At 40.4% G+C, this 25246-nt stretch overlaps 2 protein-coding genes across 5 annotated transcripts in view; one reads left to right on the top strand and one right to left on the bottom strand.

Moving 5' to 3' along the window:
- RAB1A (RAB1A, member RAS oncogene family) overlaps positions 1-15533 on the top strand; it is a 29976-nt gene extending 14443 nt beyond the window's left edge. The window contains exons 2-6 of the mRNA XM_045788120.2: positions 2034-2106; positions 7476-7571; positions 11553-11648; positions 13337-13468; positions 13697-15533. Coding sequence (XP_045644076.1) covers positions 2034-2106; positions 7476-7571; positions 11553-11648; positions 13337-13468; positions 13697-13894 — 595 coding nt within the window. The 3' untranslated portion in view covers positions 13895-15533. The remainder of the gene's footprint in view (positions 1-2033; positions 2107-7475; positions 7572-11552; positions 11649-13336; positions 13469-13696) is intronic.
- Positions 5722-25246, bottom strand: part of CEP68 (centrosomal protein 68) — a 35311-nt gene continuing 15786 nt past the window's right edge. The window contains exons 5-7 of one of the 4 annotated variants that reach the window (XM_045788116.2): positions 23187-23283; positions 19754-19926; positions 5722-18788 (exon numbers count right to left, since the gene is read on the bottom strand). In XM_045788116.2, the coding sequence (XP_045644072.1) occupies positions 18765-18788; positions 19754-19926; positions 23187-23283 (294 nt within the window). In that variant the 3' untranslated portion in view covers positions 5722-18764. Of the gene's footprint in view, positions 18789-19753; positions 19927-23109; positions 23284-25246 lie in introns of those variants that run through there. The other 3 variants (XM_087863462.1, XM_087863461.1, XM_087863463.1) reach the window with 3 other exon arrangements.

Genomic DNA, 25246 nt, shown 5'->3' with positions numbered 1-25246 from the left:
ATGTTTCTTGTCATGTTAGTAATGCTGATGGTTTGGGAGAGAACAAAGTAGTCTTTAGCAATGATGATCTCATTGCAGAGAAGAGTGCTTAACTGTTCATATTATTTGTAATAGCTGTGAACCTTAAATTATCAGAAACTCATAAATTAAGTGTTTTAAAATAACACTGGAAAAGTTTAAAAGAATGATAATTTAAAAAATTGATTTTTAGATAATTGACTATTGATTTCATTTAACCGTAATGTAATTTGTAACACACTTATTAGGAAGCATTCCTGGTTGTTTGTTTTTTTTTTTTTCCAGCCTTGTGGTTACTCTGAAATAGAGAAGTTGATCTTTAAGGTAATGAATGATACCTGAGGCACATTTGTGAGTTACAGTACAGCCAATTCAGGGGGTGTTTATTGAGTGTTTACTGGATGCTTGGCACAGTGCTCTGGGAGATTGGTAAATTCAGGGCATTTGCTGTGTCTGATTTGCTGTTAAAAGCGAAGTACCTGTAGTAGTATTAATGGTGAGATGATTCTTGCTAACTGTAATGTAAGTTGTTAACATGCACCATGTACTCATTGCCGGTGTTCAGTGTTCATCATTTTTAAGAATTTATTTAGTCTAAGGAGGGTGTCAGTAGTACTAAAGTCAGTTAGCAGCTTTACTGGCTAATAAAAGTCGTTTGGTATTAGGTATTATTAAGGGTAAGTTTTACAATTATTATCCCCTTCCCCTCCTTTTTTCTTTAGGATCTCAAACTGGAAAGGATGTTGGTTATTTAGTTCATCCTGTGCTTCAGTCTCCTTCCTAATGACTTGTTCAAAAGCTTCTTATTTCCTTCTGTGATTTTTATTTTGTTGCTGACAAGGGCATTTTGGATTTTTTAATTCTTTTTTTTTTTCAGATATAATTAGAACAATAAGTGTATTATGATAACTTGGTAAAACTAGAAAAAAATTTTAAGTAATCTCTATCACTGTGTAAACCTTGGTAGCAGTTGATGAATATCCACAGAGATAATCACTTCTGAAAGTTTCATGTCTTGCTTACGTTTAAGTAATGATAATTGTCATCTAAATTTGAATTGTGAGTGATTTTTGGGTTTCATCTTAAGTTCAAGTATCATTTTTTTTTAATCACAAAGGACAAAACTGAAAATCATGAATAGGTTTCCTTTAAAAATCTGTAAATTCTGGATTTTTGGGTCCTTTTGAAATTACTTAAAAGAATACATAGCTGTGGTCCAAGTTGAAATGGATCTGTGAGGGACTCCTTGGGAGGCCGTGGGCAGTATGTTGTCTTCAGGTCCAGGAAGGAATCCTGCTCCTGGAAGGAATCCCTGGGGATGGTTTTTGAGTTAGGCCTGGCAGGTTAATGTACGTAAATAGAGCCTAGCTTTCAGTGTTTTCTGAAGAAAGCTATAATACAAACTTAAAAAGTTGGTAAAGTTGTATGTTTATGTAAACAGCATTTGATTTGACCACATCTGTAGTCTAAAATATTTTTAATACAGGTATTCAGAAGTTAAATGATCTTTTTTTTTTTTTTTTTTTTTTAATAGGGAGAATTCCAGGTAGATGCTAGGAAAGGATCGTAAAAGCCCCTTCATTGGAGGATTGCTATGAAATAATGGTCTGGTCTTGGAATTTGAAGGAGAGATTTTTGTTTCATTGGCAAGAACAATGGAAAGTTAACCCCCTGTATTCTAATACTGCAGAGGAGTGGACTTTATCTAGCATAAGTCTCTTGGGCTCACCAAGAGTACACATTACTTATATTTTCTTTCATTCTTTCCTTGGAAGTAGAAGTTCATTAATCTCCAGAGATCATGGGTGGCATTGCTTATCTTACTTTTACTTAATTCTGTCATGTTCAATGATTTCATGAAAAGGGCTTCTGCTGTTGGTTGCAGTTTTGGCTTCTGAAGCCATTCATGGGCCTTTTAGAAGTCCTCAAGTGAACTGTTATTGGCTATATTTTTGTTGTAGAACTTAAAATGCAGTTTGCTTTTTATTAATGTGATCTTCTTTTTCTTTTTGCAGTGATTATTTATTCAAGTTGCTTCTGATTGGCGACTCTGGGGTTGGAAAATCTTGCCTCCTTCTTAGGTTTGCAGTAAGTTGAAATTGAAATGCCTTTAAAGAAATTAATGCTGTGTGTGTTAAGTAGGTAGACAAAGGATTAAATGATATTATTCAGAATAAAGTAGTTCTTCCAGAATTTATATATTTAAAAGCCTCCAGGTGTACATTCCCAGTGAGATCTTGGACTCTTAAGTAGAAGAAATGCTATTGCTTATTAAAACAGATTCAGCAAAGCATGATAATAAAGTTAGAATGTCTGATACTCTTGGTAGAGTTCAAATAGTTGGCCTGTGTTTAAATGACTTGATGAGGGGCGCCTGGGTGGCACAGCGGTTAAGCGTCTGCCTTCGGCTCAGGGCGTGATCCCGGCGTTATGGGATCGAGCCCCACATCAGGCTCCTCTGCTATGAGCCTGCTTCTTCCTCTCCCACTCCCCCTGCTTGTGTTCCCTCTCTCGCTGGCTGTCTCTATCTCTGTCAAATAAATAAATAAAATCTTTAAAAAAAAAAAAATAAAAATAAATGACTTGATGAAAAATGAATCTTCAAGTAAAATTTTAGTAGAAGAAAAAGCAGGGCCTGGTACAAACTTTTTTTTTTGGACAATGGCATAGCATTTTATATGCTGCACTTCATGAACACGTATATAACTTTAAACCTACTGAATAGAATCCACAGTCTCCTTCATAGTCTTTATCTGCCTTCAAATTTAGCATGTTTTCCTTCTCACTGTCTAGGTCATTGGTTCTCAGAGTATGGACCAAAGACCCTTGGGGATCATCAAGACTTTCTCAGAGGGTCCATGAGATTAAAACTTTTATCCTAGTAATACTAAGCCATTAGTATTTACTAAGTAAGTACTTACTTAGTACTAAGAAGACAAAAGACATTTGCCTTTTTCACTGTGTTGACATCTGCTTGGTGATGCACGTGCAGTGGTGGGTAAAACTGCTGGTGCCTCACACCGCTTACGGCAGTGCTAAGTGCCGCCCTGTACTCGTAGTCATGGTATTTACCTGTGTGGATTCCCGGGGCGGGGGGAGTTTTCACTTAAGAATGTCTGATGAGAACAGTAAAAATGATTAATTTTTAAAAATCTTGATCCTTGAGTATTCTTTTTTAAGTGTTCTGTGTGAAAAAAAATGAGGAGTACACATAAAGCACTTGTACTGCAGACTGAAGTATGTTGATTGTCTTGAGGTAGATAAAAGCACTTATATAGTTGTTTGAGTTGTGAGCTGACCTAGCTGCTTTTTTCATTTTTTAAATTTGCTTCTTTTTCTTTTTCCTTGAAAGAACAACTGACAAACGGTAGTATGTAGAATTTGGTGGTATTGGGCAGACATTTTCTCAAATGAATTGAGACTGTCATTTCAAGGAAAATATCTGATAGCATTTGCTGTCTGTAATAAAATTCAAGCTTTCAAGGGAAAATTAGAAGTTTAGAAAACTTAAAATTCACCACTGTGAGCTTGATAGCATGTCGGATACTTACTATGACTTTCTGATGAGTGACCATATTAATATCATTTAAAAAATATATAATTTTTTCTTTTTTTTTTAAAGATTTTATTTATTTGACAGAGCACAAGCAGGGAGAGCAGCAGAGCGAGAGGAACAGGCTGTCATCTTTTTTTTTTTTCTTTTTAAAGATTTTATCTTTTATTCGACAGAGAGAGACAGCCAGCGAGAGAGGGAACACAAGCAGGGGGAGTGGGAGAGGAAGAAGCAGGCTTCCAGCGGAGGAGCCTGATGTGGGGCTCGATCCCATAACGCCGGGATCATGCCCTGAGCCGAAGGCAGACGCTTAACCGCTGTGCCACCCAGGCGCCCCTGGACAGGCTGTCATCTGAGCAGGGGGCCTGATGCAGGCTCGATCCCAGGACCATGGGATCATGACCTGAGCTGAAGGCAGACACTGAACTGGCTGAGCCACCCAGGCGCCCCTAAAAGATATATAACTTTATTATATGTAACAGCTAGCGAAAATAAAGGAGCTACTAGAATAAAACATAGGTGGCTCTTTAATCTTGTATGAAAATATTTTCTAACATGGAAACATACCAGGAAAGAAAGGAATGTTAAATTTGATTGCATTAACATTAACATCAAGTGCGTGAAAATGTTAGAAAACACAATACTAGCACAAAATAAATAGATATGAGGAAGGGATATTATCAGTATATAAAGCACACTACATACTAAGTAAGAAAAGGATGTTTGTCCTAATGGAAATATGGGCAAATACACGAACCGGCAGTTCACAAAAGAAAAAATACAAATGGACAATAAATATGAAAAGTTCAATTTTATTTGTAATTAAAGGACTTTAAAACTAGGTAGTACTTAATTTTTATTAAATTGGCAGATACTAAAATCAAGAATCATCCGTATATTAAATTAGCAATGCTAAGAATGTGGGAAGAATGTGGCTTCTCTTGATGAAAATGGTTATAGCCTGAGGTGTCTGTGTTTCAAAGAAAATCCTCCTTGGGATGCTTGTTGATCGAAGTCACAGGTTTTCAGTACTGCCTACCTACTCAGGAGAATTGCTGAGGAAGCATTTAAAAAATACTGATTCCCGGGCCCCTAGAATAGAGATGAGCTGCACAAGGTGTAATAAAGAAGTGTGAAAGCGTTGGGAGCACAGAGGGAAGAATCTCTAACTGTTGGCCAAGGAATTAAAGAATGTTTGGATAGTCAGTATTGCCTGAGCTCAGAATCCAAGAATGAATAAAAATTGTGACCTAGGGACCGAGGATTAGGAGGTATGCAGAAAGAAATGTTGAAAATTTGGACAGAAGGAAGAGAATGTGCAATGGCTCAGAGGCATGCAAGTAAGGCGTATTTAGGAACTTATAAGAATTCTGGCAAAGCATTTATAGTATTTCCAACAAAGTACCTGTCATGTGGGAGTGCTAAGTAAATGTTTATTGCACTCATTTTGCTCTCCCATCCACTTTCTGTCATGCCTGTTACTTATTAGGCACTCATTTATAAATAAATAAATAAATAAATAAATAATAAATAAGATTTAAAAAAAATAAATGCCTAGTAATGGTGACCAGCATTTTGTCAAATTGCATGTAAAGCATTCGGTGCTTTAAAAAAATCCTTTTACCTAGTGATTCTGCATGTGCATAAATGTTAATATATGAGGAAGTCAACATGGCTACCTCTAGCCACTTGGAACTCTTTGACACATTTTACAATTTTCTTAGGAGATCTTTTTTGTTTTAATTCCATGTACACATTACATTCACATTATGGAGACTTGCCCACACTGTTTCATTTCTTCCCTTTCTCTTTTTTGGAGTGTGGTAATGTGAAACCCACATGTGTCATTTCACTCCCGTATATACTTCAGTGTGCATTTCTAAAAACGGGACATTTTGGGGGCGCCTGGCTGGCTCAGTTGGTGGAACACGTGACTCTTGATCTCTGGGTTGTGAGTTCAGGCCTCAAGCTGCCTGTGATTACTTAAAATCTTTAAAAAAATAAATAAAAACTGAACTTTTTCTAATAAAATAACAGTGCCATTGTCAGCTTACAAAATAAATTTTGCTGATTGTCTCAAGTGTGGTATCATGGTTGGAATCAGGATTCACACATGGTCTATACATTCCATTTGGTTGTTTGCTGCTTAATTTCTTTTTTTTTTTTTTAAAGATTTTATTTATTTATTCGACAGAGATAGAGACAGCCAGTGAGAGAGGGAACACAAGCAGGGGGAGTGGGAGAGGAAGAAGCAGGCTCATAGCTGAAGAGCCTGATGTGGGGCTCGATCCCACAATGCCGGGATCACGCCCTGAGCCGAAGGCAGACGCCCAACCGCTGTGCCACCCAGGCGCCCCTGCTGCTTAATTTCTTAATCTAGAGTTTTTCCAACTTCCTTTTTTATTTATCTATTTTTCATGTCTTTTACTTTTTGCAGAATCTGGGCAGTTGTCATATAGATCCAACATTTTAGATTTGTCACTTTGCTTCTTTGTGGTGACTTTAAACTTGTTCTTTTATCCTTTCTGTTACTGTAATTGGAAGCCCCAAAACTGTGCTGTTCTTAGGGTAGCTACTAGCCAGCCCCACATGGCTATTTAAATTTAAATTAATTAAATTTGAATAAAATTTAAAATTCAGTTCCTTATTTTCACTAGCTAGTGGTTACTGTATTGACTAGCACAGTTTATAGAACCTTTCCATCATCAAAGAAAGTTCTGTTTGATAGTTAATAGATTTAGGCCCATCTTTGTTGGCAGAGTACTTGCTAGGTGTTGCTTTGTGCTGGCTAAGATTATTCAGTGGGTTTAGGTGATGATAACCTGATCTCTCCATTTACATATCTTTTCTCAAACATTTTCACTTAAAAAAAAAGTTGTTTCCATTCTGAATGTCATAACAGATATTTTCACTTAAAAAAAGTTGTTTCCATTCTGAATGTCATAACAGATACTTGAGGAAAACAAGTGTAATTTTAAAAGTTTATCATTGAGTTAAACATTGTTCACACAAAAACTTGTGCACAGATGTTCATGGCAGCATTATTCATAGCCAAAAAGTGAAAGCAACCCAATTGTCCATCAGCTGATGGATAACAAAATGTGGTCTATCCACACAATGAACTGTTATTCAGCCATAGGAAGGAACGAAGTACTGGTACGTGCTATAACATGAATGAGCCTTGAAAACTTTATGCTGAGTGAAAGAAGCCAGATGCAAAAGTCCACATCCATTCACATGTAATGCCCAGAATATGCAAAACCCTAGGGACAGAAATTGCATTAGTAGTGGTTTCTGGGGTCAAAGGGGAGATGAGGAAATGGAGAGTGACTGCTACTGGGAACCCCGTTTCCTTTCGGGGTGATAACAGTGTTCTGCAATTAAATAATGGTGATGGTTGCACAACCTTGGGAATATACTAAAAACTACTGAGTTGTGCACTTTAAAAAACTGAATTTGATGGTATGTGTATTATATCTCAATTTTTAAAAGTCATAGCTAGGAGGTAAAATTGATTTCTAAAAAACTGGAAGAGAATGACATGAGCATTCCTTTGCGGTGAATACATTGGATGGAGGGGTCAGGGGAGCAAGAGTTTTGCTGATTAGCAATTAGAAAAATCATTTGTAATCATTGAAAATATGAAGCCTTTTTCGATATGATGTACGTAAAGAATTTGCCTAGAGATATTCGGTAAAATTAAAGAACAGCTATTGAGAAAATCCTAAGAAGAAACTGCTATGAGCGTATTGTAATCAGAACATGAACTGAGTACTGGAGTGGGATGAAGTAGCTGTTCTCAACATGTTATGGCTTACAAACTTTATCAACTTTGTAGATAAAAGTTGACATTATTTTTTCTGTTGAACATTAATTTTATTTGTTGCCTTTTTTTCCCCTTCAGGATGACACATATACAGAAAGCTACATCAGCACAATTGGTGTGGATTTCAAAATAAGAACTATAGAGTTAGATGGGAAAACAATCAAGCTTCAAATAGTAAGTCATTTTTAGACTAGAATTTATTTTGGTAATTACTTTGGTAAATTTAAAATGTATTGTTACTTTTTAACATGCTAAAATTTAAAGGATCTTAAGAATCATGTACCTCTGATAGAATGGTAGAATAAGAATTGTTTAGATTAAAAGTGATTTCTCTAAGATGATCTTCCTCGTTGAATTTTCTGTTCATAAAGAAAGATATATTGTAAGTCATATTTGGTCCTAGTTCTTTTTCTTGTGCTTTTATCAGTGGTGGGGGGGGAGGTCTCACTTGAAGTTTACCTTGTCTTAATAGTGAAAGTAGATTGAGCATTTCCTGATGTCTTTTACTGTGCTGAATACTGTGGAACATTAAAAGGAACATTAGGAGAGGGTTTTCATATGTGGTTAGTTGAAGAGTTTCATTTAGTTCTTTTGTATTTATTTGATTCTGTGTACCAACTCTGTAGAAACAGAATTTTATTGGAAAGGAACTTAGCTTCTCTAACATGTTTTACAGCTCAGAAAACTAATGCCAAGAGATTTAATGACTTGCCCACAGTTACTGGCAGAACCAAGTGACTTACAGCTTGCTTTCTTCAGTATTTTTGTGTCCCTGTGCCATCCTAGCCCTCTTATCCATTCCTTCCCTCCCCAACCCTGAATTAGAAACAGGCAATTGTAGTAGTTCAGTTGTATCACCTTTATGTGGGTTTGGGCATTACGAGTGCGTACGTATCATTGGTCTTTAAAAACATTAACTTCTGGGTATCTTTTGGTATTGACTCTTCATACAAGGTAACAGAAAACCAGCGACTGCTAGGAGTTCTGGACTTGGAGTCAGAAAATTTGGATTTGTTATCTTCACTCTAGTATTTACTAGTTAGAGAGTCATGTGTTTGACTTACTTGAGCCTTTTTCCTGGGACTCCATTTCTTATCTCTAAAATGACTGTGATGATACTTGATTTACTAACTTACAAGGTAGTTGTGAGAACCAAGCCAGTAGCTCTGTGTATGTGGATACGATGATGTATGTGAAAGCCTGTTGTAAATTTTTGGGCATTGTATAAATGTTCCTGGTGATGTGACATACCCAAATAAATGGATGTTTTGACAGTTTTTTGTTTTTTTAGTTGCTCCCTTTTCTCACCTGTCATTGATAAGAAAAAAGAAGGTACATTACACAAGAACTGTGGATTTCAATACAAGTGAACATACTTGACACTACAAGTTAGGACTTGCAGGGATATAGTTATCAGAGATAGCTTACTACTTTCATCCAGTGAACAGATTACTTTCCATATTGATTTTTCCCATTATATGTAGAGTGTCAACTTTATATTTGGTACCACAAAGAATATTGCAAAAAAAGGTGTACCCAACTGTCTAACGTAATTACTGATGTGAAATGATTATATTATGTGTGATCATTGAGCTCATAAGATTTGAGTGTATATTTGTGAAACATCCATTTATTGTTACTTTCTTGTGGCTGGAAGGCATCTTACAGGTTAGTCACTCAGTCTTCCTTTCATCTTCAGTAGGAATTTCCTTTTGCTATCTGGTGCCCTTTTTTTTGAACACTTCTGGGAAGTTCATCATTTTTCAAAGCAGCTAATTCCATTTATAAATAACTTCTGATTGTTAATTCTTTATATTGAGCTGAAGCCAGTTTCCTTTAATTTCTCTTATTCCTCTCCTTTTCGGAGCCGCCTAAACACAATTAATTCATTTCAATTGGCAGCCTGCCCTTTAGATTGATCTTATCACAACCTTCTACCTCTGAAGTCAGTCATTCCTTTCTGGAAGCATGTTTCCAGAACCTTTTACAATTTGGGTCACTCTTGCACATTGTAGGAGTGCCTTTTATTAAAATGTGATTCCTAAAATCAAATACGAGATAGAGTCCAGCCAGTGCGGACTACATGGGGTAAATTTTCTCTTGATTTGGACTTTGAATTTTTTTTTCCTCCCCTGTACGTCAGGATTCATGCCCTTTTCTCATAATTAATCCATTCAAAGATAGATACGTTATAGAGATGAAGGAAAGAGAGCCCCCATAGGAAGAGAGTCCATTTCAGTGGGAGAGATGAAGATGGAAAAATCAGTTACCCTGTGATTACGAGGGGTAGTGAGAATTAGATACAAAGGGTGATCAGTTAGAGAGGAAAGTACTGTTAGGATGAAAAGTCACAGGAGTTTTCAGAGTGGCAAGGAGACTTCAGAGATTTTACTCTTTGGATGCCTTTGCTTAGTCGTCTACAATTATTTGTTAGCGTTTATTCAGAAACAGTTTCTTCCTTTTCTTTGTGAAAGGGGTTGGTGGGTGGAGCGGCTTCTATAATCAGGGTAGGCATTTTACAAACATGAGTTCATTTAAACCCCTTTAGCAGTTCTGTAAGGGGAGTGATACCTCGATCTATAGTTGAGGAAACTGTTAGGTACTCTGCCTAGTGTTAAATAACCAGGAATGTAGGTTTGATGTTTTGAAGTCAGGTTGCTTCTCCACTGATAACCTGGAAGACTTTGAGGCTCCTCACTTTTATATACAGTAGATCTAAATTGTCCTCTGCACTAACAGGTAGTGAAGCTTAGTGACTTGGTTGTTTGTTTGCTTTAGATTAACAATTGTTAACATTTTACCTTATTTGCTTCATTCTGTTTTTTCCTGCAGCATGCTAAATTACAGACATTATATTTTACTCCCAGAATACTTTAGCGTGCGGCTCTATTTTACTGTGTAACCACCATTTTCACATCTAACAAAATTGACACTAATGCCATAATATTCTCTTAATATCCAGTCTGTATTCAGATTTCCCCCAAATTGCAACTTGTGTTTAACACCCCTTTGTGGGCTGGGTCTTTAAAAAAAAAAAAAAAGGGGGGAGTGGCTTCACTGGGTGTTCCTGAACCTTGAGTTTTGCCCTTTCAGGTGTTAGTGGGGATCAATGTCAAATTGATGGATATATTCCAAAACTTTACAATTCCTCTCTTTAAAGGCTGTTGGGATTGTTGGCTGGCTGGGTCCATGGACTCTTGGTCTCAGCATTGTGAGTTTGAGCCCTACGTTGGGTGTGGAGATCACTTGAAAATAAAATCTTTAATTTAAAAAAGGCTGTTGCTCTTTAATCTCTGTTTGTCTTAGGCATGGAGTCCATGCTTTGTTTTTTTAATGGTAACCATTAAGTAACTATTGTGCTATTTCCCCATCAGTGTTATGCTTTACCAGTCTCTTTTAGTGGGGTAGGTAGCTATTCTAATTACACAAATATTTTTAAGAAGTCATTGACTAGGAGTAATTTAAACAAAATTCTCATTCTCCTTAAAACCAAGGCTTTTTAAATCTAACAATTGAGTTTGCCTCTTGATGTTTTTAACAATATTTTTTTAAAAACCCATAATTTTAATGTAACAACATAAGCATTTGTTTTCATTGCTAGAGCCTGTATGGTTGAAGTCTGGTAAATGGCTCTTAAAATGAGTTTTATAAAAGTATATGGAATCATCTTTACATTTTTTTCCCTAGGACTGAGATAGTATCTCTTACTGAGATGGTTAAAGTGCTATCTTGACTAGTAGTTCTCTGAATTAGGTCCTTTCAGTGCCTGTGCTAGCAAGTGATTCTGTCTTAGTTGTCAAAGTACAGCAGCTTTCCTGGTCAAGTCAGCCTGTCTCTTCTGCGTTCATGCTGAATGCCTTGCACAATGCTAAGGGCTGTAGGGAATATGAAAAAGTATGATATAGTTTCTGACTCAAAGAGCTTATTGGGAGCATCACAGCAAGCTAAATTGTAGGCAGTACCTTCTCTGAATCTTCAGGAATTTGGCATTTATCATGCAATTTAGGAGTGTGAGCATTGAGGGTTAGTGTTTCCATGTCAAATCTTGTTAATCTCCAAAACTATATAAATTTTAAACTGTTCTCCTTTGTCCTGCCCTTTCCTCCAACTCTTATTTAATGGAATTGTTTGGGTTTCTTGATTGTTTTATAACAGTGGGACACAGCAGGCCAAGAAAGATTTCGAACAATCACCTCCAGTTATTACAGAGGAGCCCATGGCATCATAGTTGTGTATGATGTGACAGATCAGGTAAGTTCCAGGAGGAAATTGTGCTACTGTGACAAAGTAGGAAGTTAGTATTTGGTAAATATCAGATTCTTTGACTTTGCATATATGGCATCAGTATGGCAGAATACTTTGTCCCCTCCCAAATATAAATGAGTCACGTTAAAAAACATTTAAAGCAGTACTCTTTTTAAAACCAGGTACGTTGATATTTTTCTTCCCTCCATCATTTGGATATCTAATAAATTGGCCAACCAAAATGTTAAATTATTTTCCTTTAGTAAATAGGAAATTTAGTAATTGGTTTTACATTTGCTTTCAAGAGACTCTGCTTATATTTATTGTCAGCCAAACTTTTTATCATTTTGGGAAGAGTTCTTAGGGAGCTGTGGATTGTTTAGTGTGTATACTGTGTTCTTGGTGGGAAGTATTAGCAGGAATTTGTTAGTAATTAGACCTCTTAGTTCCCAAAAGTGAGATTAGAGGTCTCTGCCTATGGAGGATGTGGTTCAGAGATAGGATGAGCTGTAGGAAGATTTTTAAGAGGACAATGAGGGGGCATCTGGGTGGCTCAGTCTGTTGAGTGACCGACTCTTGGTTTCGGCTCAGGCTCAGGTTGTGATGTTGGCATCCTGGGATCAAGCCCCCAAATGGGGCTCCATGCTCACCAGGGAGTCTGTGTCCTCTCCCCCTGTCCCTCCTCCCGCGTGAGCCCGCTTTCTCTAAAAAAATCTTAAAAAAAAAAAAAAGACACTGAGTATCTTAAGATTAGCTGTTGAAAGAATGTAGGTGGAGTATAGAAATAGCGTGAAGATGGTGGTCCAGGGGCCATGAATGTTCTTTTGAGCAGAAGGAAAATTTCAGGGTCCTTTTTTTTCTATCAAAGAATGAAAGATAAACTTTGAATATTGGAATTTATTTTTCTTGTGGCAAATGTTAAATCTCACCTCAACTATGAAATCAAAGCCAATTAGGAGATGACTAGAATCATAGACTGTAGTCAGTGCCATTAGAAGTATTGGGTGAGTGATGTCGACAGGAGGAAAAAATGATGCTAATTTTAAAAATCTCAGGTCATTACCATGAGAATGACCTTAAGTATGAAAATTTTCCTTCCCTAAATATATGTGTAGAAAAGGAAACAAGCATCTTTAACTTAATAATTTAATAATATCTTGTGATATCTCTAGTATTATAACATTTAGGTAGGCACTTTTGTTCATAAACCAACATTTTATCCGGTTTCAAAAACCAGGTTTTTAGAGGTGTGTTTAAATTGCATATTCCAGGGGCACCTGGGTGGCTCAGTCAGTGTGTCTTCAGCTCAGGTCATGGTCCTGGGGTCCTAGGGTCCTGGGATTGAGTCCTGCATCAGGCTCCCTGCTCAGCAGGGAGTCTCCTCCCTCGCCCTGCTGCTCTCCCTGCTTGTGCTCGCTCTTTCAAATAAATAAAATCTTTAATTTGAGCTGTAGTTTAATGATGAACTGTATTTCCTTCCCTTAAGCCTTCAAATTCTAATCTCTTTTCATGTAGGTATGGATAGTCATTTTAATACATCACTTCACTTCCTTCCCAGCACTGTAGTTACTATTTTGTAGCTAGAGTTGTCTCACTGGTTCTTCTTAGGCTAAGACAGACCTTTGGTTTTTACTTGCTTCTTTAGAGCAGTTGTGTCCAGAACTATATGATCATTCTTAAAAATGTCTTCTTAGGAGTCCTTCAATAACGTTAAACAGTGGCTGCAAGAAATAGACCGTTACGCCAGTGAAAACGTCAACAAGTTGTTGGTAGGGAACAAATGTGATCTGACCACAAAGAAAGTAGTAGACTACACAACAGCAAAGGTACGTTTCAAGTTTGATTTTCAAACTGAATGTGAAGGTGTTCGGTTTGGATGATGTGTGGGTATGGAGTCACCCAACAGCCCCAACTAGCTTACAGCCTTTACAGTCCGTGCTGTGTCTGTTCGGATTCAGTAAACTCAGTCCGTCCTCACTCTCCATTTCAGATGATAGAAATGCACTAAGTGGGAAAAAATTTTCAGTGTTAATTAAGCCTTACTGTTCTCTTAGGAATTTGCTGATTCCCTTGGAATTCCATTTTTGGAAACCAGTGCTAAGAACGCAACGAATGTAGAACAGTCTTTCATGACGATGGCAGCTGAGATTAAAAAGCGAATGGGTCCTGGAGCAACAGCGGGTGGTGCAGAGAAGTCCAATGTGAAAATTCAGAGCACTCCAGTCAAGCAGTCAGGTGGAGGTTGCTGCTAAAATTTGCCTCCGTCCTTCTCTCACAGCAATGAATTTGCAATCTGAACCCAAGTGAAAAAACAAAATTGCCTGAATTGTACTGTATGTAGCTGCACTACAACAGATTCTTACCGTCTCCACAAAGGTCAGAGATTGTAAATGGTCAATACTGACTTTTTTTTTATTCCCTTGACTCAAGACAGCTAACTTCATTTTCAGAACTGTTTTAAACCTTTGTGTGCTGGTTTATAAAATAATGTGTGTAATCCTTGTTGCTTTCCTGATACCAGACTGTTTCCCGTGGTTGGTTAGAATATATTTTGTTTTGATGTTTATATTGGCATGTTTAGATGTCAGGTTTAGTCTTCTGAAGATGAAGTTCAGCCATTTTGTATCAAACAGCACAACCAGTGTCTGTCACTTTCCATGCATAAAGTTTAGTGAGATGTTATATGTAAGATCTGATTTGCTAGTTCTTCCTTGTAGAGTTATAAACGGAAAGATTACACTATCTGATTAATAGTTTCTTCATACTCTGCATATAATTTGTGGCTGCAGAATATTGTAATTTGTTGCACACTATGTAACAAAACAACTGAAGATATGTTTAATAAATATTGTACTTATTGGAAGTAATATCAAACTGTATGGTGATAAGTATTGTTTTAATTCTTATGGTTAAAGGGAAATAGAGCCTTGCATTATACTCAAAACAGCCATTTGTGTGTGCAACCAGGGCACTGTAGACCTATCTTAGAGCAGCATCCAATATGCTTTCCAGATAATATACCCAGTAAATGACCTAGGGAGGCTTCTGTGCTGTATAGGGATTTAACCAAGCTTAGTGGTTCAGGGAGACTAAGTTGTACGGAAAACAAGTTTAGATTGTATGCTATTTAGTCTATTATCTCTGGTCCTTCTCTAAAACCATTTGAAATGGCTTCATCAATCAACATTTTGTTAATTCTTCTGTGGTAGAGGTGGAAAGCAGCACCCCTTTCCTAACTGGCAAGTGATCAGACTAATGCGTGTGCTGATATTGTTTCTTCCATGCTCTGAGTCACATGTCAACTGTTTTATCCTCCACCATTGTATAATTTAGGTTGGAGGAGAGTTAAAGCATTAAAGTAGAAGGCAGGAAATTTACTATTGATTCCCCTAATTTTAGGAATTATATCCCTAAAAATTAACTGAAAACACAAATGCTAGGTGGGAATGATAAATGAGAAAAATGTATTTATTTCAGTGGAATTTTGCACATGTGAAAATTTTGTTAAATAGGACCTTAAAGAGCCTAAGGTTTGTTTTTATTGTGGGAAACAAAAATCTTTTGCTAACGATGACATTTTGAGGTGATAGAAGTCAGAGATTGTTTCCTTGGGGTTGAAATGGCAGCCAAAACATTCTCTACTTGGGCACTTGGGATGTGGCTGTTGGCAGCACGTTTTATGGTGGGATCTTTAATCCAGTGATAAAATTTAAACTAAAAACAAGCCAAAAATGATAGGTTTCTTTATTTTCACTAAACAGGCAATTGAAATACATGGTACAAAAATAAGTGGTAAGATTATTGTAAAATGAAATGGACAGAATAAATACTCAATTTAATTTTCCATCTATGAGAATTTCACAATAAAATCATAGTTTACTTTGTATTATAGATGTGCTTGTTGGATCTATTCATCCTCACATAAGGCAACTGAAAAACCCCTCAAGTTACCAAGAGTTATTTGCGTGAAGATTTTTTTTTTTTGATGCTTCAAAGGTTTGGTTTTTGCCTACAGTATATAGGGGGAAAGAATTAGAAACTATTTTGTGAAGTAGATGAATGCTACAGATACTAGCGTGATGCTGTGCACTTGGTTTTATACAGCAAGTTGTTCAACGGGCAGCTTATTGGTGAGTTAACAAGAACGAACATTACATGAATTTAAGATGTAAGCATATTTACACACTTAGTTTTGAAAATCTAGTGTTCTTTCCCCCATGGCAGTCAAGACTGGGGCTTACCACAGAATGTTTCAGCATGCTTCCCTATTTGCTTTTTTGCATATGACAATAAATGCAGTTTTGAAAAAAATAAAATATATTCCCATTTCTACCCCCATTTTCAAGTACAAACACTTCAAGCTACTATGGGCTTTAATTTGTTCACTTAATAAGGGGAATTCCCACGTCATATTTTAATGTCTGTGGCTGCCATAAATTAGCTTACGTAAGTGAAGTGTTCTGAGCCTGGGTGGTCGCAGTCTCTGGGAAATCCTAGTAGAATGATAGCCACTCTGATCTGAGCAGGAACTTCCTGTTCTTTGACTTCTGAAATTTCCTTTAGCATACATGTTGTCATTGCAGCATATTTGACATCATCCCTTCTTCATGTTCCCTTTGAAGCCTCAAAACAGCCCTGTTTTGATACTGTCCCCTATTTGCAGATGAGCCTAGCCGTGGAGCTGCAACTTGAACCCAGGTCTTAGTACTACTACTTCCCTGTGGACTTCGATTCTATTTATTTACAGGGACTACTAGGAAATTTTACTACAGGTAAACTTGGGATCTCATAACTACTGTTATATCCATGTAAGCCACTGCTGTCCTTAAGGTGAATGTGCACCAGCTATGGTGCAGGGGCCCGCCGGGTTGTCTGCCTGTAACCTGGCTGTTCTGCTCATGGACACGCTGCTGGCAGCATTTTCCTAGGCTGAAACCATTTCAGCTGGTTTTAAGGGTGGTCTTGAACTCCTTACAGCACTACTAAAGATAGAATTAACTGTTGTGTTGAAAACCCAGTGGCATTCACAGCTAGGTCCAGAGTACCCTCAGTCACACCTCATTTCAAAGGAGATAAACAAAAATACCTTAGATCATCTCTGAGTAAAGTAATACCTTCTTGGGAAACAAGGTACTCCGAAATAAAATACTCTGAAAATCCTGTCCATTGAAGCTGGTAATTATCAGGCTGGATGGGAACAGAATGGCATATTCAGCATTCACTTGCTGTCACATTGGCCAAGTTTGTTTCCGTAGGGTTGCCGTCTTCGGGTTTTTTGTGAATAGAAACAGATCTATCAAATACTAGCAAATAAATGGGTTTAACGCCTCAAGGCTATCCTGTAACAGTAGAAAGGCATGTACCAATTTATAGCCACATCAAAGAGAAGGTGAAATAGATCAATTTAAGAACAGAGGCCATTAGACATTTTTAAAGCATTTGTAGGTTTTTAAGAATATTTTACGTACGTAATTACTTGCTCTGGAGGTGTTTTGTTTTGTCCTTTCTAAATCTCACAATGGAACCACGATTAATACGGAGATGGCAGAATCAAAATACATAGTTGAATTCTGATCATGCCCTTGCTTGTTGGTACATCATACCATAGCAGTAAGCACTTGAAAGAATGTATTTTATATAGTTTACTTTTGTAGTTAATCTTTAAATATTTGAATTTAACAGCTTCTTTTCCCAGTGATGATAAAGTCAGATTTTAAAGCAGAAAAGTCACATTTAATAATAGGACTTCAAGTTCATATGGAGGTAAATGAGATGGTGTTATGATTATGTGGCCCCAAAACTAAAGTCCTAAACTTCTTTTAAAGAAGGTAATTTTGTATTAAATGTTTTATTCTGAGGGGATGTCAGAAGTCTGCTCATGAGAATAATTGTTCCCAGTGTCACCTCCTTTAGGTTCAAGATGACTTGTTCATTTCTCTTTATAAACATGAGATCTTCCTTTCTTAAAAACTCTCCTCAAATGAGAATCTGGAAGGAGTTTGAAAAAAGATCTCTTAAGTGCTTATCTCACATATATTTAAGTGTGAAGAATCCTTTTCTGAAGTCTTATTAGCCCACTGTAATACTAGAAACACATGCTTTCCTCCTTCCATGTTCACTCATGACACAAGAGATTTTTTAAAGGTCTTTTAAAGGTTTTGCTTTTTTGCAGAATCTGTGGTTCTCAGCAATAGCTAATAACATTTTGCTTTAGAAAGATCCACAGGCTCTGTTTTTTTTTTTTTTTTTTTCCTATCAAGGTATATGTGACTCCCAAGCAATGAAGAATTTCCCTTTCTTTTCTTCACTACTGACAGCCTTAGTTTCTGGAGTTAACCAGGCTGCATAACCCCATCAATGCCCTTCTCTTCCCTGATCTTGGACTAATCTTCCAAGGGAGAGTAGGAATGGACGAATGCGTCCTCCTAGAGGTCCCCTTAAGGTGTGGATAATCAGGCCATAGTCCTACGGAAGCTCAGTGGCAGTTCCCTTAGTCCCTAACACATTTTCCTTTACTGTATTACTTAGGCAGGCAGAGGGAGCCCTACTAAACCCTGAAGATAACTTAAAAGGTTCCTAACAGCCAAAAATAATTTGTTCAGAACTCTCTGTTAATTTGGAGATTTAAAGACTCTAAAATCTTCAAGAGGGATTTATAAACCTAAGCTTAATTTTATAAAAAGACCCAAGTTCCTGGCCAATGATTCATGTTTTCAGTCTCTTGGGTCTTCCGGTATGCCTTAGAATGCCAAGTTTCTGGTACCTTCTCTCTCATGTGAACCTTCTTCAAAGTATCTCAGCAGGTAGACTATTTTAGGAGCTCTGTTCTTAACCGGATTTTGGGGTGTGTGTGTATGTAAAAGACCTGTAAGCCTTATTAGCATTATTTTATCAGAAACTGCAAAGCTATATGCTTTTGTAGAGAAGCACCAAAAGGAAAACCTCAGTTTGGAAGGATTCATTTTAAATAACGATAGTAACTCAACAGCCCTTACTTCAGGGAAGAGAAAGGCATTTTAAAGCTAATACATTACGGTTAAGTTTCCCCCTTGATTTCAGTGTTAAGTGGCTCTTAAAAGGGCTTCCTGAAAGTTTCCCACCAGCCAGGTTTTAGTCGACAGATTACATATCTGCTTGAGAAGATGCCTGAAAGAGAGAGAGAAACCTTTTTTTTACAGGCAGAAGGCTGCGGAGGAAGAAATGACAACAATCACTGTATTCATTTTAGAACTAAAACAACTATTGCTCAGATTTCTTTGAGGCAAGTACGGGGACTTCCTCCTCTTGACATACCTTGATTTCATTCTTTACATTCTCTTGGCTACAGTGAATTGTCACCTAGAACGTTTGTGAATTAAGCACCGCATTTTGGTTGTGGGAGAGGAAGTTTCAGAGAAAGTATGGTCCAGTTGTGGAATTGTACAGAATGTTGGGCAGTGGTGATCCCCCCATTGGGCACCATACCTCTGCTCTCTTAGCTCCTCTTCCCAATCATTCCCTGTTCGACTTTCCCAAAGATCAAAAGAAAGTTGTACTGTTAATTCTCTAAGGCATGTTACCCCCAAATATCCCCCTAGCCCTTTTTGGAAGGGAGTTTGCAGAGATCGTTGTTGGGAAGGCAGGGGTGGGGACCCATCAGTAACTGAGTCTCTGTGGGCACTTGGTGCTGTCGAGTTGCTTGAAGATGGAGCACCAAGGGAGCTGAGCAAGAAGAGCCTACAGAATAGGCAGCCTGACAGTGGCCCTATACTGGAGAAGCTTCCACTAGAGGAGTTTGGAGTTTTGCCACTTGTCTTGAAGGGGTGGAGGTGGAGGGACTGCCACAGAAGTGCGAGCACAGGGCACCCTAGTCCTTAAGCAGGCAGCAAGGGTGAAAGGAAGTCCTGGAAAGCACCGAAGCGAGCCAGCTCACCACAGGAAGACCCCCAACCTTCTTCCTGGCAATCGTAGCATGTTTTTCAGCATGTCTTCTCCTAGCATTTCATTTGTTCCAGTAACTGTTGGTTCAACAAGCATCTAAGTAGCAGCCAACTGTTAGAGCAGGAGCTCTGTACCCTAATCTGGCACTGGGGTCCAAGGACAGATTTTCTTCTCATGGGCTGCCTACTTACCAGGCTTATCCCTTTCACATCAGTGCTCTTGTGTGCCACTGGTGTGTTGTCAGGGATGAGGGTGCAGCCAGCCAGCATGTCCAGAGAAGCCAAGATAGCGTCATACAGGCGATCTGCATGGCTCTCCAGCTCACTGGGCTGCTTCGAGATCCTCCCGAGGACATCCTTTAACACTAACAAATGAGGTTCAAAGCAATTAGGCCAAAAAAAAACCCCCAAGACAAAAACACAACATGTACTTCTATTTTCTAAAGAATCATAGAAGGGTGTAGCGTTTTATACAAAATAGTAACATGGCATTAGTTTAAGGATGTCCACGCTTTTTAACAGTGACTCTCCAGGGACTGGAGGATCTCTTATTAACTTCTGACTAGAGCTGAAAGAATTTCACTGGCTCCACTTCGGATTTACATAATTCATAACGAGGCGCAGAAGCATGGTGCTCTGGTGACTGGTGTTACCTGGCTTTTAGAGTTAAGACAGCAGGCACACCCAGATCCTACGGGGCAGGCCTAGATGAAACAAAACAATATGCCAAGATTAGGACATGAGGTCCTGCTGTCAGGTCCCAACAGCTTGTTGGCTGGGGAGCTGGTACTCAGCGTGTGTACAGGTAGCCTGGTAATGTATTCGGGAATGCTTTGAACCCTTTTTGTGGGTCCTCAAGGAACAGACTTCAAAAGAAAATGATCTGAAAGTAGGCTAAGATGAGCTTAGGCCAGGATTTCCTCCCGCAGGCCAAGTGGTCATTTGAGGAAGGGAAGGACTAGGTTCAGAGTGCATCACACACAGCAGGCTTGTTTTTCTCTTAAAAACCTTATTTCCTTTGTTAAACACAAAGGCTGTGTTAGCTTCCTGAGCCTCTATCAGCTGTGTTAACACTCCCTCCAGTTTCCTGCTACAGCTGCAACGCTGCCAGCGCAGAAGGGAAAGGGGAAGCTGCCTATCTGCAGAGGATGCGGATGGCGGGGCGGCTGCAGGGCGATCAGCTCTAGGGAGGCCGCAGCAGCGCGGTGCCATGTGGCCAGAGCCCCGCGGTACAGCGGGGTGCGCGGGCAGTGCCCGGATTCTCCCCTCCGCGTTCACCGGCCCCGGCTCAGTCCTGTGTGTTTGTCAATGGAATTCGGGGGACCTTTATTTTTTGTTTCTGAACTTCTATTTTAGGATGTTAGAATATTTAGTTGGGGCCAAGTAAAAGGAAAGCTGGGCGTGAGAAAGAAATCTTTCCCAGCCAGACTTTCACATTGTCCTTGAATACTACATACATACAGGAGCCTGGTTCAGCTTCATGCCAATAGGCTCCAGCCGTGTGATCCAGCTGAATTCGGAGTTTGGGTACGGGAGAGGACTGGCAACACGTGCACCAGAGCAGCTGGGCCAGCACCCAGTGAGAAAGCCAGCCCTCCACAGGGAGGCCTCTGGCAGGAGGCGGAGACAGAGACATTTTGGAGGGGGAATGACTTCGGTTCTTGTCCCTATGGTTCTGCTTACGACTGGGGAAGAAAGCGGGCTGCGAAGCTGGGTAGGGGTGTGTGCGCTCAGGCTCTAGCCACGCTGGCAGTGGGCCCTGGAGAGAGCTGAGACACTCGTGCATCTAGCTGGAGAAACCCTGTGAAGGTCAAGGGGAACGTGTCATCTTCACATAACACAGAGGAGGGGCAGAGGGTGGGAGGGGCAATGTGTCAGTCTCAAAGGGCCTGGGTACATACCTGAAAATCACGGGAACCCCATGTGCCTCATTTTGAGACAAGGGTAAAGGGGGATGTTCCTATTCCAGATTAAGCACTGAGAAATATTATTGGGTTGGTTGTTGAATAAGGGTCAAAGAACCTGTAGTTTTTAAGAGGCCCATTGTTACAAGTGGTCTCTGGGCAGAGTTTCCTGGTATGGAGCTCCTCCTTCCCTTCCTGTTCAGGCCCCTGCACCTCCAGACACAGCAGCAGGGCCATCAGCAGCAAGGGGCTGGACAGGCTGCCACCGCTTGTGTGGTCTAAGGCAAATTCACAACTCTGGGGGAAGAGTAATAATAGCATCCATCTCAAGACTGATTAAACGGGAGAAAAAATCCTGTATGTTAACTGCTGCTTGCAGTGCCTGGCTCACGGTGTTCAGTGTAACACGGATGTAATTCAAGTAGCAGAGGAGCTTGACGTACTGAATTTCTGCCCCAATAAAACCCAAAAAACCCTAGTGCAAGCCCCAAAACAAAGGCCTCCTGAGGGCAGGGGATTGCCAAGGGCTCCCATAATTCGCACTGGATAATCACTGCCCTGCTAAAAGCCTTCAGTGGCTGGCTCCCTGTCCCATTGAAATCCCTCTGCCTGTTCACAGTTCTCAACCCTGGTTGTTTTTCATCCCAGGGGATATCTGGCAACGTCTGGAGAGATCTTGGGTTGTCACTACTGGAGAGGAGGTGAAGGTGCTACTGGCCTCTAATGGGTGAAGGCCAGGGGTGTTGCTCAACATCCTGCACCGCGTACGACAGCCCTCCTCACAGAGCGCTATGTGGCCCACAGTGTGGCGACTGCCCAGGCCGAGCAGCTCTGCTCTAAGCCACCTCGCTCGCTCGCACGCAGCACTTCTGGTCGCGACAGCGCCGCCTCACTGCCTCTCAAGCCCAGGGGTCCTGCCCAGCTTTGCTTCTGTGGTTTGTTTCCAGCAGAAGCCCCACCTCACTCCAAAACTGAGGCAGAACATAGACGGGATCTTCTAGCTCTTGCTTGTCTAGTCTTACAGGAAACCAGGAGCTGCTCTTGGCGATCCATCAGTTCTTTGCTTCAACCTAGCACCCTCCGAGCTCATCCTCCATTTCCCGTCTGCCCACAGCAAGGACAGCTCCGATCGTAAATCCCTGCACTCTGCATGCTTAGGTGTACTCTCGAAGTCTGTGATTTTCCATTTTCCTAAGTTGGGAACCCATCCTGCAAAATGAACTCGAGCCTTTCCCCTCTCATCAGCGCGCTTCTTCCTTCAGTCCATTCCCTGAGAATGGACTGCTCTCAAATACCCAAACGGATACTTCCTCAGAGCAGAACACCAAGCAGATAACCAGAGACGGGTTCAGCCTGTTCAGCTGGGAAAGGAGGGGAACCCCTGAGGGCTCCCTACTGTGAATATCCTATCAGAGAGCCAAGGACGACTGGATGAAAACCAGCATTCCTGCGCAGGTCAGTACCGGGGGAAGGCCAAAGAGTGTCCTCCTTGCAGGCTCGACTCTGCTTACCTTTCGGTGAGCAGCTCGCTGTGTGGCTGCAGGGGCAGGGACGAGGTGAGGGCTGGCGAGCAGCCATCAGAATCTAGGGCAGTGGGTGAGGCCGGGGGATGGGGGGGAGGCTCTTGCTCTACTGGATCCTTACCGGTGACCCTGTGGCCCCTGGACCTGCTGCTGAGAGGGACTGCGTGCCGGCTCGTTTCAAAACTTCAAGCATCTCACCTGGGGTGTTATCCAACAGGCACTGAAGAAGAATCTCCCCTTTCTGTAAGACGCTCTCCGTCAGGGACTGGTGTTCATCTATATCTTTCTTAAATTGCTTAAAGCATATCAGAAAAGAGAGAAAAAAGCTTTGTTACTATTGTTTTGTAAAACTTAAAATGATCCTTTGTGGAGTAGCTCAATTGCTCTGTAACCTGGAAGACAAAACCCACCCAATCTTCAGAATTCCCCAAGTAAGCAATACATTAGTTTAACTTTACTTAGTTTGAGCCCAAAGTAAATACAGACTCAATCCTTTTGTTTACAATTGGACAAAAGAAGAGTTTTCTTTTCCCTGGCAGAGCCTGGTTCATGAACAGCTTGGAGTCAGGGTTTCTTTCTGCCATACCTCACAGGGCTTTCTTTAAACCCACAAGGCTATCGGATTCTCAGAACACAGTCTTCTATTCTAACAAACCTGTTAAGAACCGCAAGAAAGGGGCCCCCACCCACTTCTTCCCTCAGTGTCCTGCTCTGTGCAGACCTTGGGCCTTGGGAAGGCATCAGGGAAGCTGAGTCTCCTAAGTAGCGGATCTGGTTTCCCCTCGTGGGTGCCAAGCCTTGCAGTTGTTTTTGATGTTCCTTTAGCTGCTAAGATGTGTCAAGTCAAATTCATGATGGCCTTTAGTACAGGGTACAGAACTTGGTGGTTCACATTCTGGAGTCAGAATTTTACTCTTGGATTGAACTATATTCCTGTCTTTAGTTTTCCTTTGCCCTAATACCTGTACTTATTATTTTATTCTTTAGTATTTTCTGTAGCTCGTACGCTGCCGTAAACCCAGTGTTAAGACAAAATATGAGACAGAGTCACAGTTGACAATATGTGAACACACATACACACACACGCTTGTATGAGCTATCATCTAAGCAGGAGTCAAGGTAGCTCACACGTACGCATGAGGCATGTACCAGTCTGTCTGGGAAAGGGGCTGACAGCGGTCCCACTTCATGACACAACTGTGTGGGTGACACAAGAGGGCTAGTCTTCACTGACTTGCGAGGGTAACTCCCAGCCCAGATCTCAGTTCTACCCACAAAGCAAGAAAGCTGCTCTGACTAGCCTGCAACTTGAGGCAGAGAAGGACAGAGTGAGGGATAAAATGGAGGGAATGGACTTGTTCTATTTGGCACTTGCTTTGATGGGGATGAGGCTGAGGCACTCTGGAGACATCACCCAGATATTCTGAAGGAACTTCCAGATTATTTCCCCTCCCCACAGTGGTACTGCCCCTGAGCCCCCAAGGGGTGCTCAGCTCTGCACACGCACTCGGAAGCTACAGAGAGGACCCTGTCACACTCAGCCTTCTCCTCCCTCAAGCACATTCTGGGTGAGGCCCTCAGGGCAGCCTCTCTACACACAGCAGGGAACAGCACTCCCACTAAGGTCCAACAGCTGGCCCAGCCAGGCGAGGCCCTGCCCCTAAACTGTAGCTGGTGCCGTGCTGGAAAACAGGCCCTCTCCTGCCAGGGTGCGGGAGGCGCTGGGGGCGGGGGGTGCTCCAGCTTAGGCACAGGTAAATCCTAGCCTCCTCTAAAGACACTTGGCTAGGTTACAGAAATTCAAAGAACTGTCTCAGAAAACCCTTTCTAGACTAGCCTCACAGGCTCAGACCCCACAGACTACCTCTGCTCCTTCAAAAGAGGTTAGGAATGCTTGGCCAACCAGACATGCCAGAGGCCTGTGGGTAGTGCGGTCAAGGTTAATGTTAGACTTAGGGTAACCGTATAATTTATCATCCGGCTCAGAACACTTCTGAGGATGGAGGGGGACGTACTGATAACTATACCAGATCAGCAGGCACAGACTATCACTCCAAATACGCCTGATAGAAAGTCCAGTTAGCCAGAACTTGTAATTAAAGAGATCTTAAAAATAACAAAGCCTTAATAAAAAAGAGGCAAAAAAACAACAAACAAAACAAAAAACCAAACACACCAAGAAGCAAATTCCAGTCAGTACTATCCAACAACTTTCTGTGCTGATGGAAATGTTCTCTCTGCACTGTTCAATATGGCAG

This window comes from Ursus americanus, chromosome 7 (genome assembly GCF_024610735.1).
Source record: "Ursus americanus isolate L20-20 chromosome 7, mUrsAme1.1.p, whole genome shotgun sequence".
Taxonomy (NCBI): domain Eukaryota; kingdom Metazoa; phylum Chordata; class Mammalia; order Carnivora; family Ursidae; genus Ursus; species Ursus americanus.
This window is presented reverse-complemented; position numbering and strand designations above follow the sequence as displayed.